The sequence below is a fragment of the Ostrea edulis genome, chromosome 3 (assembly GCF_947568905.1).
Source record: "Ostrea edulis chromosome 3, xbOstEdul1.1, whole genome shotgun sequence".
Taxonomy (NCBI): domain Eukaryota; kingdom Metazoa; phylum Mollusca; class Bivalvia; order Ostreida; family Ostreidae; genus Ostrea; species Ostrea edulis.
In genome coordinates, this window is record NC_079166.1 from 90,690,429 (window position 1) to 90,708,854 (window position 18,426).

Here is an 18,426-nt window from a genome sequence, read left to right on the forward strand (position 1 = left end):
AAAATCAGTATGTAAACAAAAGTCTAAGAATTGGTAGAAAACCATAAATTGCATTCGTCCCATTGACAGGTTGCATTTGCAAATTGAACGATCATAACGACCATAATATGTACAATAGTTTGACTAAACAAGAGTGTTGAAACACATTTAACATCAAATTGTTTCACCGCAGACGGTCTCAATCTATAAATCTATGCTCCTAAATTGAATTTAATAAGTTGTTTTCTGTATATTTGTAAAAAGGTCATTACACATTGATATATTGTAAATTGATATTGCTTAGATTTCTTCAAACCATTTTTCTACAAACACTTGCTCCAATGCATATAAGAAAATGCTATTCATGATGATTAATTACCGATAGTTCCAGATGCACCGCGTTTCCTTTGTACAATTAACAGGTGTGGAAAAGTTGGTGGAGAACATTCAAGTTTCCTTTCATAACGTGTCTTGGACAACAGCTGTTGCAGGACCTATAACACAGTATGATCCACAGGTCAATCTGATTTGCTCCTTTACACCTGCTGCTGATGATACGCTATTGTACCACATAACCTGGAACGTCGACAACAACATTCTGATTAAAAGTCAGAATGTTGACAAGACATCCCTACAGAACGCAATACTCTCTGCTGATGATCTCCACAATGCCGGGAAAAAGATTGGTATCTGGGTATGCAAATTACTTTGGATATGCAAACTACATTTAGCGATGTATTTCACGGAGATATCCCTTTAATCCTACGATTTTTTCTTTATAGATACAATGTATCGTGGGACTAACAAAATCAGAGGATAAACTACCATGTGTTACCAAAGGGAGCACTCTTTTCTTCGCTGGAATAGAGGTTCGTACACAGCGCTAAATGCACTACAAGAGTAAGTCTACATTTGAAGTAAGATTTTAAGTTTTAGGCAACTTGTTTACGTGTGTCATATGCAAGGTGAAGATAACGAACAGTGATCAATCTCATAACTCCTATAGGCAATACAAAATAGATAGTTGGGCAAACACGGACCCCTGGACACACCAGAGGTGGGATTAGGTGCCCAGGAGGAGTAAGCATCCCCTGTTGACCGGTCACACCCGCCGTGAGCCCCATTTCCTGATCAGGTAAACGGAGTTATCCGCAGTCAAAATTAGCGTGCCAAGAACGGCTTAACAATCGGTTTCAAACACGTCACACAGCATTTGACCCAATGATAGGTTGTATTGACGAACTAGATCGTTATAACGACCATAGAATTTGCGACATGCTGACTTCAATCGAGACTCTTAAAACCCTTTTACCATCAACTTCTTTATCAGTAGCTTACCTCGATTTAAAAACTTACTATACGCGGAACATTTGCTCAACATTTCATAATTTATATAATGTACATTTCCACAATTGTACAAGGAAAATGTTTAATATCCCGTAGGTTTTTAGACATTATAATTTTAAAAGATATATTAGTTCACATTCATTGAGAAATAAGTGGATATACTAATTGCGGTAGATAACATCGTATTCATGCATGAATATCTTAAATTATTCAAATTATTTCCAAGACAAATGGAGAAACTTATTAAAGTTTTGAAAGCTATTATGCGTGTTTGCATATTGCAATGTAACATTTTGTTTCAAAAGAACGTAGGTAGTATAGGTTTTTATCTGTATGATGATATCAAACGGCACTTATAGATATATCGCGGAATTGCCTAAGAGTAAATGGAAAAAAAAACAAACCACACACACACAAATCAAAAACAAATGCAACACCCCCCCCCAACCCCCAACCCCCCCCCCCCAAAAAAACAAACAAAATAAAAATAAAAACCTCAATCAAATCAGATTTTATACATTTATTCAACCGGCGTACCTTAGCTGATTACCTTTCATGTCGATGAGACAAAAAAGTAGGACATACGCTTGACAAGATATTCACACAATTCTCTCTGTAAAATTTTATATAACTGGTGAGTCCTTCTTGAAGCCTGTATCCCCTATTTGTTTATAGTAGTCCACAAGGAAATAAAGTGAATGTGATGGACCTCTTTCCCCAAACTCAAAGACGGAAACGCAGTCATGGACATAGTTCATATGAAATACCAAGTATAAATCATGTCACGTTTAATTCACTCTTACCTTATGTAAACAGAAAATTGGGTCCACGTCATATTGCTGGATCCAGTAAGTGCTCTACCAAGCCCCTATCTTTGTTCCTCACGAAAATGTTAACAGCTATGGAGGAGAAACTTCAAACTTATTGTGCGACTACATATGCCAGAAGTGGTGTTAATCAAATGTGGATTCTAAAAAATTCTAAAGAACTTTTAGTAAACTTGAAATCACAGAATTTTTCACAAATCAATAGCATTAAAACCTATGATTTTCCAACACTATACACGACCATTCCTCACGATAAATTAAAGACTTGACTTTTTGACATCATAGACAGTTGCTTCTTCAACAAAAAAGGAAAACGGAAATATTCATATCTAGTTATCAGTCATTCAAAAACTTACTTTGTTAAACACCACTCTGATTCCACGCACAAATACTCTGAAGTTGAAATAAAAAAATATGCTAGAGTTCCTCATTGACAATATCTTCGTGATCTTTGGTGATCAGGTCTTCCAACAGTCTGTTGGAATTCCCATGGGCACGAATTGTGCTCCTTTGTTAGCTGACCTGTTTTCATATTTATATGAAGCAGAATTTATTCAAAAACTTCTACGTGAGAATAAAAAATCTCTCGCTGTGACCTTCAATTCGACTTTTAGATATATCGATGACGTTTTGTCTATTAACAATGATAGCTTTCATTCATATGTCGATTTGATATATCCCCGTGAGCTCGAAATAAAGGACACCACAGAGTCGTCCACTTCTGCTTCATACTTAGATATTTTATTGAAATTAGACATCAACGGCAAACTGACAACTCAACTGTATGGCAAACGGGATGATTTCAGCATCTCCATCGTCAACTTCCCACATTTATGTAGCAATATTCCATTATCACCTGCATATGGTGTTTATATCTCTCAACTGATTCGATATGCAAGAGCTTGTTCTGGGTATAGTCAGTTTTTAAATCGAAGTAAGCTACTGACAAACAAGTTGATGGTACAGGGATTTCAACAGTCTCGATTGAAGTCAGCATTTCGCAAATTCTATGGTCGTTATAACGATCTAGTTCGTCAATACAACCTCGCATTGGGTCAAATGCTGTCTGACGTGTTTCATTCCGATTGTTAAGCCGTTCTTCGCACACTAATTTTGACTGCAGATAACTCCGTTTACCTGATCAGGAAATGGGGCTTCACGGCGGGTGTGACCGGTCAACAGGGGATGCTTACTTCTCTTAGGCACCTGATCCCATCTCTGGTGTGTCCAGGGGTCCGTGTTTGCCCAACTATCTATTTTGTATTGCTTGTAAGAGTTATGAGATTGATCACTGTTCGTTATCTTCACCTTGCATTCGTACAAAACGTTACTGTGTTCCATTGAGAGCTTTACACACGCTATTTGAAGAAGCCACAGTTAGTTTATACTTGGATTTTACTTGGATTTTTCAACACCTGGATATCGACTGAACTCTATGATTATGGAAGCTCTTTAAACCACCACGGATCATGTATGCTATTCCTACCAAATCATGCCGCCAGTTCCTTAATCTCAAATTTACAATCAAAGGAATAGATGCCTTCAACATAAGCAACATTCTTCGTCATAAAAGAATTCAGTTCTGTATTCCATCTTATTTTAAGTTCAAGTGTACATCCAGTATGTCCGACAAATATAGTCCCGTGGAAATCCGGGTCGGAATAGGTCCTAAGTACCCATTGCGTGTCGTAAGAGGCGACTAAATGGGGCGGTCCTTCGTATTATGCCAGACGATGGGCTAAATATGAAAAAGAAGAATTTGATACATTGTCCGAATGGGTTACAAGCATAAGAGGAATATTAAAATCCCGCATTCGACATATGAAACAAAAGTACGTACCATCTATCCTTCTGTGTTTAATAAACCAGAAGTGATAAAAGAATTAGATAGGTTACATGAGGACTATATTTTGGGTCCAGCAGACAAAGTTAGTAACAACATTGTCTTTGTTTGTAAGGCTCATTAATATAACTGTATTTTCAACGAACTTGGCATTAATTCCACTTTTGGTAATCGTACTTATACTCCAACTGCCCTTTCAAAAGATGAAATTCTTCAAAACCATGCTTCAGTTTTAGACATATTTAATATCCCAGTCAATGTGTCCAATGAATATGAGTTACCGTACCTATACTGGATTCCTAAACTACATAAAACCCCTTACAAACAAAGATACATTGCTTGACACCAGGTTTTTACGGTATCATGCAAGGTGGAGATAACGAACAGTGATCAATCCGCTATATTGCTCCCCCCCCCCCCCCCCCCCCCCGTTATAATCCCATCCCCGCATATCGCCAAAAAAGTTCAAAGTCCTGTTTTTCTCGCTAAGTAAAACCCCGTTATAACGCCATCCCCGCATACCGCCATCCGCCAACCTATTTAAAGGTTCGATTTGGTCAATTTCCGTTATAATTAAACTCGCTAATTATCGCCAATCAATAACAGGAAACTTTCAGTGAGCAGGCTTAAGTAATTATCCGCCGTTAGTCCTCCAGGTATGAACGTTTGGAGCAGACAATAAATCATAATCAACTGAGTTCAAATATGCAGTATTGTTTTTGAAATCTGAGTATGGCGGACACACCGAAATCTAAGCGTGTTGGATATAAAACAAAAACTGGAAATCATTAAATGCCCCTATCATTACGAATCATTTACGACCCCTGGACACCGGGATTATCCAGACATTCAAAGCACATTGATGTAGTAGATAAAATTTGTTTGATTTCGTATGACAGCTGTACACATACCCCTTCCCCTACCTCAATATAATGCCACCCCGTTATAATGCCAAAATTGCTGAGGTACAAATGTTGGCGTTATAACGGGGGATCACTGTTCATGAACATATACGCATCCGACCACCAGTGTTCAGTATAGATGGTTTCTGCGTGAGTAAGGAGTTTGCTGGGGTTCCTGTTTGCTGTTGTTAATGGTGATTTTTATTTTAAGGTTTTGAATGAGACGCTTACGATTGAGAGACAGGACCATTCAACCATCATGGTACGTCCAACTATCCCGTTCGGTTCCCAAACCTTAGATACGGGAACACAGAACACAAGTCCTTTGAATATACAGCTGTCATTCCTGAACGACAATATCAAGGCCAAGTGTCGAGCTAATGGAGGCTTTGCCCAATGTTCTATTACAATACCAAGCTACACGTACGATGAAAGACAAAAGTATGACGATACAACAAACTGGTATAAAATCTACACAATGACGGTCTATAACTCAGATGAGGAGGGATACTATATTGATAATCGCCGCTTGGTACTAAGACTAGAAACAAACAGTCCAGCAGGCAATGGAGCTAGAATATTTGGTGGTGTCGTGCTTCCAGATGTATACGTAAGTATACTGTTCATGATAAATTATATGTCTAAACAGTACATGAAATAAGCTGCAATCAATGGACCACGGTATTCACGAGTTACTTCAAAACAGAACACACTGATCCTACATATCTGATTAAATGTACGTACACCAACTTATACATGTTATATACAAGCAGAGGCGATTGGTTACAGAGCCTTCCGAATATATACATATCTCAAAGAACGTTTTTGAAACGAGCAATGGCACATGCGTGAATCATTCTGAATCTGTCCTAGTTGACTATAAGGTATTCTTTATGATTTCTGTGACAAACTTACAGATAGATGAAGTGCTGTTTTAAGATGATTTAATGTATGTGACTATGTATCAAATTTTAGACCTTATTACCCTTGTTCTCTAATAGAAATATTTTAAAAGAAATATTTAGACCCGTCATTCCTTGTGATATATGAATTAAAGTTTATGTGGACTATTTTTGTCAATGTTGACAGACAAAAATTAGCAAGGTTAGTTGGTTGGTTTCATATTGCTTTTTGTGTCACTCGATAATATTGCACTCAAATCGAGACGCCACCATTGCCGGTGAGGAGCTGCAAAATTTAGGCCTACACTGGGCTATACTGCTGTGATACGAGATCTCAGATTTTAGTCACATTCCAAAGGACTGTCCTGTTTAGTCGATTCTTATGGCATGCAAAGGGTACTGAGGGCATTGTACAACCCAAATCATCATAATGCGATTTTTGACAACGTGATGAGTTATGAAATGCATTATAAAAAAGAATTTCTAAACATTTCAACAAATCATGTAGTGCTTAACTAAGCACCGGTCTATTCAATGCTAGTTCAAAGCAATGATTTGAAGAATGGTGATTTTTCTGTGGGTGTTCTACAGCGCTAGAAAATGTTATATGAATCATTACGAGAGTAGAGATTATCGTTTCCAGGATGTAGTTAGATTAGATAATGAGTTTTACGTTAAATGTTATCCCCACTCTAATGCCCAATAGAGTCCTCTCTACCAAGTTTCGCCTGTGGAGGTCCGGGTTAGAATATGACCTCAGTACCCCTTGTGTGTCGTAAGAGGAGACTAAATTAAGCGGTCATTCGGATGAGACCGGGAAAACCGAGGTCCCACGTCACAGCAGCTGTGGCACGATAAAGATTCCCCACGAAAGGCCATAAGCGCTGAACATGGATCAAAGTTGTGCAGCCCCTCACTGGCAATGATGACGTCTCCATATGAGTGAAATATTCTCGAGATGGGGCGTTGAACAGTATACAGCCAATCAATCAATCTACCAAATTTCCTGCTTGACACATTTTAATCGCTGAACACATTTTGGTAACAATCCTCAATGATATTGCATGGCTATGTAACTGATCACTTATTTATTCCAGTTTGCAATGTCACGTTACCATGTATGTTTTAAATTATGCATTTATTTTCCGACTCCGAAAATAAATGAACATGTAGCAATAGCTTGATTAGTTTTTGATGTGATCAAGTTCAAATGATTTGTAGAAAAAAATTAAAAATTTTATAGCTTAATAAAAATAGATGATTTTCCTTACAATGGTATTTTTTAATTGATACGGCAATATCAGCTTTAGCAAGTGTGTAGCTTAACTCGCTAACATTCAAAATATTAGATATTCAGTGATTTTGACCTATAATACATCTTACAAATGCAGTGATATATTTTATATTTTCATCGATCACAACGTGTAGTTCCCTTCAGTTGATGTAGTTAGTTTTATAAGCAGTTGGAACACTTTATTCAGGATGAAAGTTTTGTAGATATCGATTTTAAAATATGAAAAGATACTCCTTCTAGGCATCTGATCCCACCTCTGGTGTGTTCAGGGGTCCGTGTTTGCCCAACTCTCTATTTTGTATTGCTTGTAGGAGTTATGAGATTGATCACTGTTCGTTATCTTCACCTTGTATGTGTATGCTTGAGACCTACTGGAACCGTTGGAATCCTTTATTTCATTGAGTGTTTTTTATTTTTGTTTTTCAATATACGTTTAATATGTTGGGTGCAAGGGGAAGATAACGAACAGTGATCAATCTCATAACTCCAATAAGCAATACAAAATAGATAGTTGGGAAACACGGACCCCTGGACACATAATGCTTGTATGCAACTTTCTTTCTCTTTCTTCGTTATCTTGTTATGAATATTTTGATAATAAAAAAGCTTCTCTATAAACATTATTTTAGATCAATATCGTGGAGTCAAATGAAGCATGGAAGGGAAAGCGATGCAGCTCGTATATCGATCCACATTTAACATCCTTTGATGGATTGTGAGCATTCATTCAAATTATGTCAAAGTCAACAAATATCGTTACGTAGTATGAATTATAAATATTGAACTTTATGCTATTTCAGACCCTTCGAATGCCAGGCAACAGGATGCATTACAGGGAAGACATACACATTCTACAAAAACAGCGATCATCTACAAGAGGTAGGCTTTGAATGTGGACGTTGAAAGAAATACTAATTTTGATACAATTATAAGAATGAAGTTCGAACAGTGATTAATCTCGTAACTCCAAAAATGAATACAATGCTAAGAGTTGGGGAAACACAGACCCTGGATATACCAGAGGTGGAATCAGGTACCCAAAAGGAGTAAGCATACCCTGTCGATCGTGAACCCTATATTTTGATCAGGTAAACGGAGTTATCCGTAGTCAAATTATGTGTGTCAATTGAATGGCTTAATAATCGTTAGTCAGCAAATTAGATTGTTACAACTATAGCATTTGCGAAATGCTGGTTTTGAACGAACCCGTGTTTGAAATATGTTTAGGATTGAAGAGTTTCGGAGTTTCCTCGATGACTTCCAGTGAACTTGCTATTTTCCTAAACATTTGCCTGTCCGGGGTTGTGAACCTCGACACGGATACTCTTTAACACCCTCTGCAACGTGCATCGCTGTTTTTGAAAAACGAAATATAAACGAATAAAAAAATCATATTTCATCGGATCTGAACATAGGTAATACATGACCCGAGAGTTAACAGCGAAGTACCCAAATATACCAATAAAGAGAGACGATCTCTGGTGTTTTTTTTTTTTTTGGTATGGGCGAGTTTAATATACACTGCCTGGAGTTGTTATTTCAGTTTTTGCTATCGTCTTTAGATGCGGTGAGTATGGAACTCTTTTGTCACAATATATACATTTCAAACTTATAACATGGCCGTCTCCTAGCCTTGAAAATTCTGGGGCGAATATTGTGTACCATAATGCATTGAATAATTCAAAATACGTTCGTTTGCAAGTAACTAAGTTTATGCAACATGAAAGGCACCTTCGAAGAAAGGATATTTTTTTTACTAGACTCTTTGTAAAAATATGAAACACAGAATCTGTAAACAAATCACATCTAAACAAATGAAGTCTGTCATGTGATCACAAAGACTGAAATCGTAGTTGATTACCGATCATTTGAGACGTGAATGAGAAAGACAAATACAGAAAATTAATGATATTCATAACTATGTCCTGCACCTAGATATGAAAATACTGTGAATATCATAATACAATGATAATGAGGTGTTTATAATAGAGAATGATAGATTTCGTAAATCAAAATATATTAGACAAATCAGGAACATGGCAAACATAGACTTTTGGAAATACCAGGAGTGAAATCAGATGCTTTTCAGAAGTAAGCACCGCTTAATAACCGGTGCCACAATTATTCAAAGGATCAGTAATGTATTTACATGGTCCATCTGTGTTTTATCCAGGTCCAGGTACGACATGCTAATTGTTGGGGCTCACCACGGTGTGCATGTGCAGTAGCAGCTAGATCAGGTCAAGATGTGTTCACAATGGACTTCTGCGACTCAAGACGATACATCAATTTCCCTATATGTAAAGACAAATCACTGAAGGTCATCAAAGAAACAGATAAACTATTTAAGGTTAGTTTTCATTCCGTCTTAGCTTTAACAAAATTTAACAATGGTTTTGAAATAGCTGATGTTCAGTATTTAATAAAACAGTCTATCAAGCTGCTGTGAAGTATTCCAATATCTAATGTTATGGCATGTACTTTTGCATAACCCTGTGTTAGCAGTGAAAAAGAACAAAACCAGGGGAAAACTTTACTACTTTCTTTCTAAAAAAATAAAACTTCTACACATTTCTTTCTTATAATCAGAGTGTGTCATACAACTTAATTCCATATGTTATTAGAATATGGACATTTTTGTTCAAATTGAATTTTTTTGGTATGCGTGGTTGAAGGATGCATGGTTCATTGAATATATTCTTATATATAGATACTTTTTCCAACTGGGACTTACGTCAAAGTGATGTTATACGATTCTGGATCATGGTACATGAACATTGAAGTCTATCCAACTGTTGCTGATGTACAGAAAACATCAGGACTATGTGGGTTTTTGGACGATGATACAACAAATGATCTTCGTCTTTTGGATGGATCGATCAGCACTTCTAGTCCTCCGGACGATTTCTCTTTATCATGGAAGTGTGTAATTTAGAAAGGCATTCATTTATCATATTCCTGGTTTTATTGCATAAAACATATCCGTTTTACTCAAGTTTTTATTGTAAGCTCGAATAAATATTTCCATGACAAGAGTTTAAAACATATGCAGTTTTAATTCATAATTTACGTTGTACCCCAGATTACCAGATGGCAGCGCTGATGATCTCCTGTCTCACTCACATTCTGTATATGACACCCTAGCTCCCTTGTCAACCTACTTCCAAAAGTTGTGCACATGTGATCGCGGAAAAACGTATTGTAGTTACAAGAAATATGTAGACTGTGAAACAGATGTAAAAGGAAAGGAATACCAATGTATCTTACACAATAGCGCCAGGAAAAAACGAGACCTGGAATTCATTCATAATGTCCAAAAAAGAGAACAACAGTCAGAAACTAAGATGCAGGTATATACTGATATCAATAGTATAATAAGCAAGTTTGCTTCATCGTTTAATGTGTAGCGAATATACAACAATGTTTTCATCCAACATGCGGGTATTAATATTCTTGTAGCGAGTCGTGCGAAGTAAGCGGCAGGTCATAACTGTGGCAGATGCTCAGAAGACATGCTACACAACGTTTGAAGAATCACAGCTCTATGCAACGTGTCTTGAAGTAGTGCCAAATTTTAGCAATGAAAGCGTGGAAAACTGCATTTTGGATTTGTCTGTAAGTTTATGCATATTGAATACACATTGGGGTCAATGGTTGTGGAGTAAAGACATTTCAACTTATAAAATCTTCTTCTTTTTATAGATGACTGGAGAGGAAAACCTCACACAAATACATCTTGAAACTGCTCTCGGACAATGTCAGGCATATATTTTGCTGAATTCAACTCTGAAAAAAGAACAGTCTAACTTTTCAGAGATAATGATCAATTTATGTCCAAATAATTGCAGCAGTAACGGTATTTGTTCTGGGGGTAAGTTGAAACTGTTTTAATTCACATACTCATATTTTTAAGTATCATCAGATATATAGTTTATAAAAAATAAATGTTCCCTACATTTTAGGAAACTGTACGTGTAACTATGGCTACGGTGGAAGCGACTGTTCGTTTGATATTCTCTCCCCACCGACAATAACCAAAATATCAGACGATGGATTGTGCGATAAAACCGAGGAGGCGTGCGATGATATTACACTGTATGGCCAATATTTCTTGGAAAACATGGGGACTACATGCTACGTAAATCGACAAGAGGTAGAAATAGAAAATAATTCTAAAATGTTTTCAGATCCTATCTAAATTTGTTAACAGACTTGTTCGGTATTACAAATGACAATTAAAGGGATTTTCGAGAGACAAAATATGTGACTAATCTCATAAATATATGCAACAACAATGTTCTGAAGAACCGTTGACACCATAAATATTCCTCATTCCTAAATGATCTTTAGTGCATCAACTATTACGTATGTGCCATTTTGAATATATAAATAAATGAACAATTCTGGAAAGGATATTAAGCTATATGTACAATGTAACAATTATGCTACATTATCTTTAATCCATAGATAACAGAAACAAAGAACATTTCTTCACAAGAGTCCTACACCGTTAGCCTAGAGGAGAGAACCTTGTATGAAGGATATTGTAGACTTGATTATTCACTGACCAACACATGGAGTACGACATTTGAATTCAAGATATCTAATGATGGTACCCAGTTCTCAGAGATGTATTATGTGTGTGTCTATCAGTCGGAATGTCAAATATTCAACAACGACACTGGAAGTGTCTATTTCACTCTACAGGTCAGTCATGTATCAAAGTTCGGTGTCAAATGATTCAAAGTATTCAGTTTGTGTTCGGTGTAAATTCACGTGGAATTAATTATTTTAAGACATTGTTTCCGTTGTAAATTCACATGGAATTAATTATTTTTAGGATGGATACTGTTACATCAACGGGAGCTGTATTCAGAAAGGTGAATTCAGTGGTAACGACTCCTACTACCGGTGTGACCCTGATACAAACAGATATGATTGGACGTATGGTATGTATTTCATGAGCCAAAGTCGTAGATCGGATTTGGTTTTGTTTGTTCTGTACAATCGTTTGTTTTATTGATTACCCACTTCAACTGTTGTCATTACGATTCCGGGTGTAATTTTCACCTTTATTTCAAATACTATGTCACTGTACACCATGTAATGAATATCCTGTGAAATCCTGAAACGTTAAGGCGCAATTTGCATTGATTCCGAGGGTGAATATCCTCCCTAAGATATCAAACTAAAGCTAAATTGATATTCTATTTACTGTCTCAATGTATTGTAACAACACCCATGAAATTACAGCTGTGTGGAATCTTGACAAACCTCGAAAATTAGCATGTACGAACTGACAACATTACACAGCATTGTGGACGGATATCATGTATCAAATGCCATGGATTTGGTTTCGTCGCAGTATGAGGCGTATAGTTTACGAAACATACATTGTTGTGACTATGAGTGACATTGCATTACATGGCGGATTCTCAGAAACATTTTGTTGCATTTATTATGATACGTACTAGTAGGAAAACTAACTCCTTGTTGATCTCTGTGTAGAATGTAACACGACAGTATCAACAACCCAGGACACAGGGACGACAGCTTCCTCTACAACAAACACAAGTACGTCCTCTATAGGAACCGAAACCACTCTCAGCATTTCAAGCAGTACCTCCGCTCCAGGCACTACTTCTACAGGTGCACAAACGACTCTTAGCATTTCCAGCAGTGTAGCCAGCAGTGTTTCCCCTTCAGACACCACTTCCACATCTCCATCAACAACGACACAGTCAACACCTTTGACTTCAACTTCACAGTCAACATCACAGTCAACTACATCGCTGCCCCTGGTCTCATCCTCTACTGATAGTGTACATTTAAAGACCACATCACCATCATTGAATGATATAGACGATAACTCACACAGAAGCACCAAACAGGATACTGAATTATCAGAGCGGGCTATAGGGTTAATCTGTGCAGTGGCTTTTATTACCGTGGCAATAATTTCCCTCACCGGATATTTGCTCAAAGCAAAATGTAGCAAAAGGTTGGTGTAAATTGATATCCATTTTTAAAGCTTACTCTCAGTGAGATGGTCCGCGAATTTAAACCCCGATATTTGTCACAAAGCTTCATTGTTGTATATAAAATCATAAGCATAGCTCGCATTCATACAGTCTACACTCAATCAGGGGGATATTTGTATTAATATATTCCAATTTACAACCGGCTCACTCACCGGAAACTTCTCGAAGTACTTGACATGATTCCTTTTAATTCTAAAATTCAACAAACATATACAGTAAACTACCTTCTTTACAACTTAAAACAGACCAAACTGTATGCGTGTACACTGCTCGTGCAGTTATACACACATGTAACACATTGATGCTAATTGAAACATGGATTTGTTAGGGATATTACTATCGTATAATGTTGTTTTAATTTTAATGCAACACAACACGAGCCATCACCTAATTTCTCGCACATTATATATTTTTCGTAAACCACCTCATACAGACAGTGCACTGAAGAGAGATAGTGTAGTTTGTTTTCAAATATATATATATATATATATATTCACAGTCTCTTCGTTCACAATATCATGAAGGTACATTGTCTTGTAAACCGTTACGTAATATATAATGAAAAGTTGAATATATATCTCATAACTCATATAAGGAATACAAAATCAAGAGCTGGGCAAACAAATATGATTTATATAGAATATATCCGATATTAGATTATTGCAGTTAAGATAAATCTCCATGGTCCTTTTGTAGCAACATAAACATGACTGACAATTGTAATGTGGCATTTCCCGAACTTGAATGCTGTTGTTGCTCCTAGATATTCTATAGATGGGTGTAATGAACGTTTTCGTTTTAAACCTGGTGATATTGAGTATGCAAGATTCGTATTTACATTGCTACTTTAATTTGTAGAACTCAAATTCTAGCAATCGTACCGTATCTTTTACAGGTGAGATGCTCAAATTCTCAGCTTGACCACTCATCATGCACATGACGAAGTTGACATTTGCTACGAAAACAATACAGTTTCATCGGGAGAAGATACGCATGACATATTCGATATCCGTCCAGAGGACTTGATTTCCAGACCACCATCTGCAACCCCCATGTCCAGACAAACTCCCACTAATGACCTGAGTAGAATATATGACCAGAAGCATATCTACAAAATGTTTAATGTCAGTAAATGACATTCGATCATGTTTGTTATTTCTATATCTTAACGTTGGAAGTCTTTCTTTAATACACAAAACAATGGTTTTGAAACATACGTTCAATGTCTAAAATATACAAACAACAATGATAATGGAGACAAAATCAGCTTAGGGTAAATCTGTCCAAGGAGAAAAACGAAATTCTGTATTATTTATTTCAATATTGTGGAAAAATAATGCATGTGCGGTACTTGGTCACGTTTTGATTAATTATTTCAGCTTTTTTTACAGTGAATTTCGTTGAAAAATGTCTGTTTTGCAAAATTCATTGAAATTGCGTCGAACAAATTCCAAATGATTTTTTTATAGACGTTGCTGTAATATCTGACGTCAAATGAGAATTTAAATCTTAAAAGCACATTTGTTAGAAATAAGAGTATTTTGAGCTTATGCGTTTTGGCTTAGTGATTTCATCCTGTTTTCTCAATGATCAATATATCAAAATTTACTCAGCAACTTTAAAAGAACTTTGGGAGAATTTTGCATAATTTCATCCTACAAAATATGGATATTGGACCAAGACGATATCACTTGGATTGTCAAGGCCATACATTATGTAACCATGAAATGATGGTTCGATGCGGCCATAGAAAGTATGAGATATGCAAATATCATGATTGGTGGTAACCGAAACGTACTGTTGATTTATAACAAGCTGAAAATGTCTACAACATATATCTATTTTTCACAGTTTTGCCTTTATGTTTAGTTTGTCATGTCATAGTTATTACCATATTTTATAATATGCACTTGCAATGTATTTCAAGCCCCTTAATCAATTAATTACACCCTAAACGTCTACATTTTGTCTTCGATATCAAATTACTTAACAAAGTGTTATGATACATAAAGTTAAACAAAGTATGATGAAAAACGCTTTATTTATTTCTTCAAATTCCTTAGACAGCAAATATCACCCTTACTAATGCATGATTTGCTGCAGACGCATATTCTGTCCAATGTATTGCACCCCATAGTAGGAAAGGTTCTGTATCGTGTTGTGATATGGGACTCGGTTTTCAAAGCCATATCCCAAGGACGGGTGCTTTCCTTTTCTAATATCACTATGTATTTTGAATGATGTGGGTTTGATGCGGTACCATGTCAAACTCGTACCCGGTTCCCTCCGGCTGCTTATCAAATACCCATTTCACAGTGCTGTCGCGACAGCTTGGCTGATTACGAGAAAAATCATATCAATTATGAGAAGTGGAGATAACGAACCATAATCAATCTCAGAAATCCTGCACAGAATACATAAATGAATTAGGTTTGGGGCTTTCATAGATTCCTTGACACACTAGAGTTGGAACATGGTGCCTAAAAGGAGTAAGCATCTCGTGTTGACAGGTTACGCCGGTCATAAGTCATTTATCCTCAGCTAAAATAATTCATAGTCAAAATTGATATCTAAAGAACGACCACTTTAATTTGAGCATTGATCATTCTATCGCATTACTTATGATAAGTAATTCAAATTTACCCATTCAATCGGTACATCACTTTCACGATATGATACTTAAGCGGATTTCTATAGGAATTAAATCAAATTAGGTCCGAATTTCGCAACTTATATGGACATTACAACGATCTAGTTTGCCAATGCAGCCTGTCTTGGGCAAAATGCTGTCTGGCCTATTTTATACCAATTGTTAAGCTGTTCTTTACCTACCAATTTCGAGAAGGGATTATTTTGTTTCTCTGACCAAGGTACAGTACTCACGGCGGTTGTGACCAGTCATCAGGGAAAATGTACTTTTCCTAAGCACTTGATCCCATATCTGGTGCACCAAGGTGTTTGTGTTTACACCAATCTTGATTTTGTATTCTTTATGCGATCTATGAGATTGGTCACTGTTTAGTATCTTCAATTTTCCCTTCATTTGCTTTACAATCAATTTGCAATTATCATAATTTAATATTGTTGACTTTCATGATTCTGATATGTAATATTAATCTGAGGAAGTATGTAATGCACAGATATAGTTTATGTGTATATTCAGAGGTCAAGGTCACATAACTATATTTTTCACTGATTAATATCCACGAAATTTGTTGGTTAGAAATGATCAGTAAAAACCGCACATTGTAAGGTATATAGAAACAAGACTGAATATGCTATTTTTGAAATTTGATGTGATGATTTTGATTTCATTTTTCATGTTTACGAAACTTTCATTCATAGAACTTTCAATTGAATGATGAAATATATACTTTTTCTTTATGATTCGTTAAAACATATGTTTTGATGGAAATATATGTATTTCGATTCTAAGCTGTGTTAATATTTTTCATTTGCTAGTTTAAATTACAGTGTTTTATTTAAAAAAAAACCAATAGATATATGGTATGAATATACATGCAAATTATTTCATATCTTCAACTAGCATATTTAAATCAGTGTTTTCTAATTTGAGATGAATATCATGGTCTACTGAAGTGCCCTTAGTCAATAAATTATGAGTTTGAATCTTGGACAGAAGATATTTCAGGATACTTTACTTACATTACAGTATTGTACATAAAAGGTTTTAAGAATATAACTGTATCCCGATTGTCTAAACTAAGTAATTTGGATTTGTTATGTTTTGTAAAACAAGATGATTAGATGATTATAGACAAGTGCATCTCAAAATCTAGAATGAGATCTGGAACGACTGTAAATGAAAATATTATGTGTAATTACTTATAACACACTAAATAGTTTGAACATAGAACGCTTGGTGCTGGTGTACGTATGTTGTTTTTACCGAAAGACCTAACTTAACAAAATTAGCATTAGGTGAAATGAGTAGCGGGTCAAGATATAGGGCTCACGGTAGGTGTGGACGGTCGACATAGGATACTTACTCCTCCTGGGTACCTGATCCAACCTCTGGTATATCCAGGGATCCTTGTTTGTCCAACACTCTGTTTGGTATTACTTATGAGTTATGGGATCGTTATATTCACCTTTCATACACTTCAAATCAATGATGGAAATAGGTTCTTCCTTACGAAAGCTTTGTTCGTCGTCCGTTTAAAAGTTTCAAATTATTGATTTCTACTCAGAATTACCAGGGAAATATAACATTTGACACAAATATTATTGCATGGATATTCTAGGTTATTGATACACAGTTAAATATCAATTGAATTGTGAAGTTTCCTAAATTCTTCTAACAACACAAGTCATATCTTGCATTTGGGCCTTCCTAAAAACAGATAAAGACACAATTGAATTAGTTCAACCAAAATTCTCATTGCTACGGTGGATCTACAATGAAGACAAATGTTTTACATGGTATTATTTCGAGAATTATTTCCAAACAATTATCGCCTTTCAGTTACTACAAGAGTTTGATTCACCAAATTATATGGTCCTTATGATGATCTAGTTCGTCAATACAACCTCGCATTGGAACAAATGCTGTCTGACGTGTTTCATACCGACTGTTAAGCTATTCTTGGCTCACTGATTTTGACTGCGGATAACTCCGTTTACCTGATCAGGATACAGGGCTCATGGCAGGTGTGACCGGTCAACAGGGGATGCTTACTCTCCCTAGTCACCTGATTCAACCTCTGGTGTGTCTAGGGGTCCGTGTTTATCCAACTATCTGTTTTGCATTGCTTATAAGAGTTATGAGATTGATCACTGTTCGTTATCTTCACCTTGCATGCAAAATTGGATGCATATTTGGCGAGTGAATTGTTTGGCGGAAGGCTATCTAACCGCTAAAATAAGTTAAATTTATCACCCCGTGAAAAAAAAACTACGCAATGCGGTAATATGAATGAAGTAATCTTCTAAACAATCACATGAGTGTGATATGTGACATAATATGCAACAGGTGCTTTGTATAGTAGACCCAAGTTCATTTATATGATATTTATGGCAAGAACACCCCCACAAATTCATAATAGGACATAGCAACACATAAGAAAAACTTTTGAAATATTCTCGAGAGAAACAAAGGCAAAATTCTAACATTGTTATTGAAGTATCCTAATGTAGTTTTCTCAAAATATAGAATATATAACATAATTCAGAGATCTTAATGGGGCTAAAAGATGGATAATATCAGAAGGGTATTGCAGAAGTATATGATATCCTTGACAGAAATCATAGAAGGTGAGTGTCTATATAAC

At 36.1% G+C, this 18,426-nt stretch overlaps 2 protein-coding genes across 2 annotated transcripts in view; one reads left to right on the forward strand and one right to left on the reverse strand.

Annotated features, from left to right (window-relative positions):
- LOC125674294 (uncharacterized) overlaps positions 1-15,172 on the forward strand; it is a 48,494-nt gene extending 33,322 nt beyond the window's left edge. Inside the window, exons 7-21 of the mRNA XM_048911419.2 lie at positions 402-673; positions 762-848; positions 5,110-5,508; positions 7,724-7,809; positions 7,895-7,973; positions 9,268-9,444; positions 9,805-10,016; positions 10,177-10,444; positions 10,554-10,709; positions 10,797-10,965; positions 11,057-11,247; positions 11,562-11,801; positions 11,935-12,043; positions 12,603-13,095; positions 14,031-15,172. Of these exons, the coding sequence (XP_048767376.2) occupies positions 402-673; positions 762-848; positions 5,110-5,508; positions 7,724-7,809; positions 7,895-7,973; positions 9,268-9,444; positions 9,805-10,016; positions 10,177-10,444; positions 10,554-10,709; positions 10,797-10,965; positions 11,057-11,247; positions 11,562-11,801; positions 11,935-12,043; positions 12,603-13,095; positions 14,031-14,034 (2,942 nt within the window). The 3' untranslated portion in view covers positions 14,035-15,172. The remainder of the gene's footprint in view (positions 1-401; positions 674-761; positions 849-5,109; positions 5,509-7,723; positions 7,810-7,894; positions 7,974-9,267; positions 9,445-9,804; positions 10,017-10,176; positions 10,445-10,553; positions 10,710-10,796; positions 10,966-11,056; positions 11,248-11,561; positions 11,802-11,934; positions 12,044-12,602; positions 13,096-14,030) is intronic.
- The window catches only part of LOC130052998 (uncharacterized), a 90,793-nt gene that overhangs the window by 63,342 nt on the left and 9,025 nt on the right, over positions 1-18,426 (reverse strand). The gene's annotated exons all lie outside the window — the stretch shown is intronic.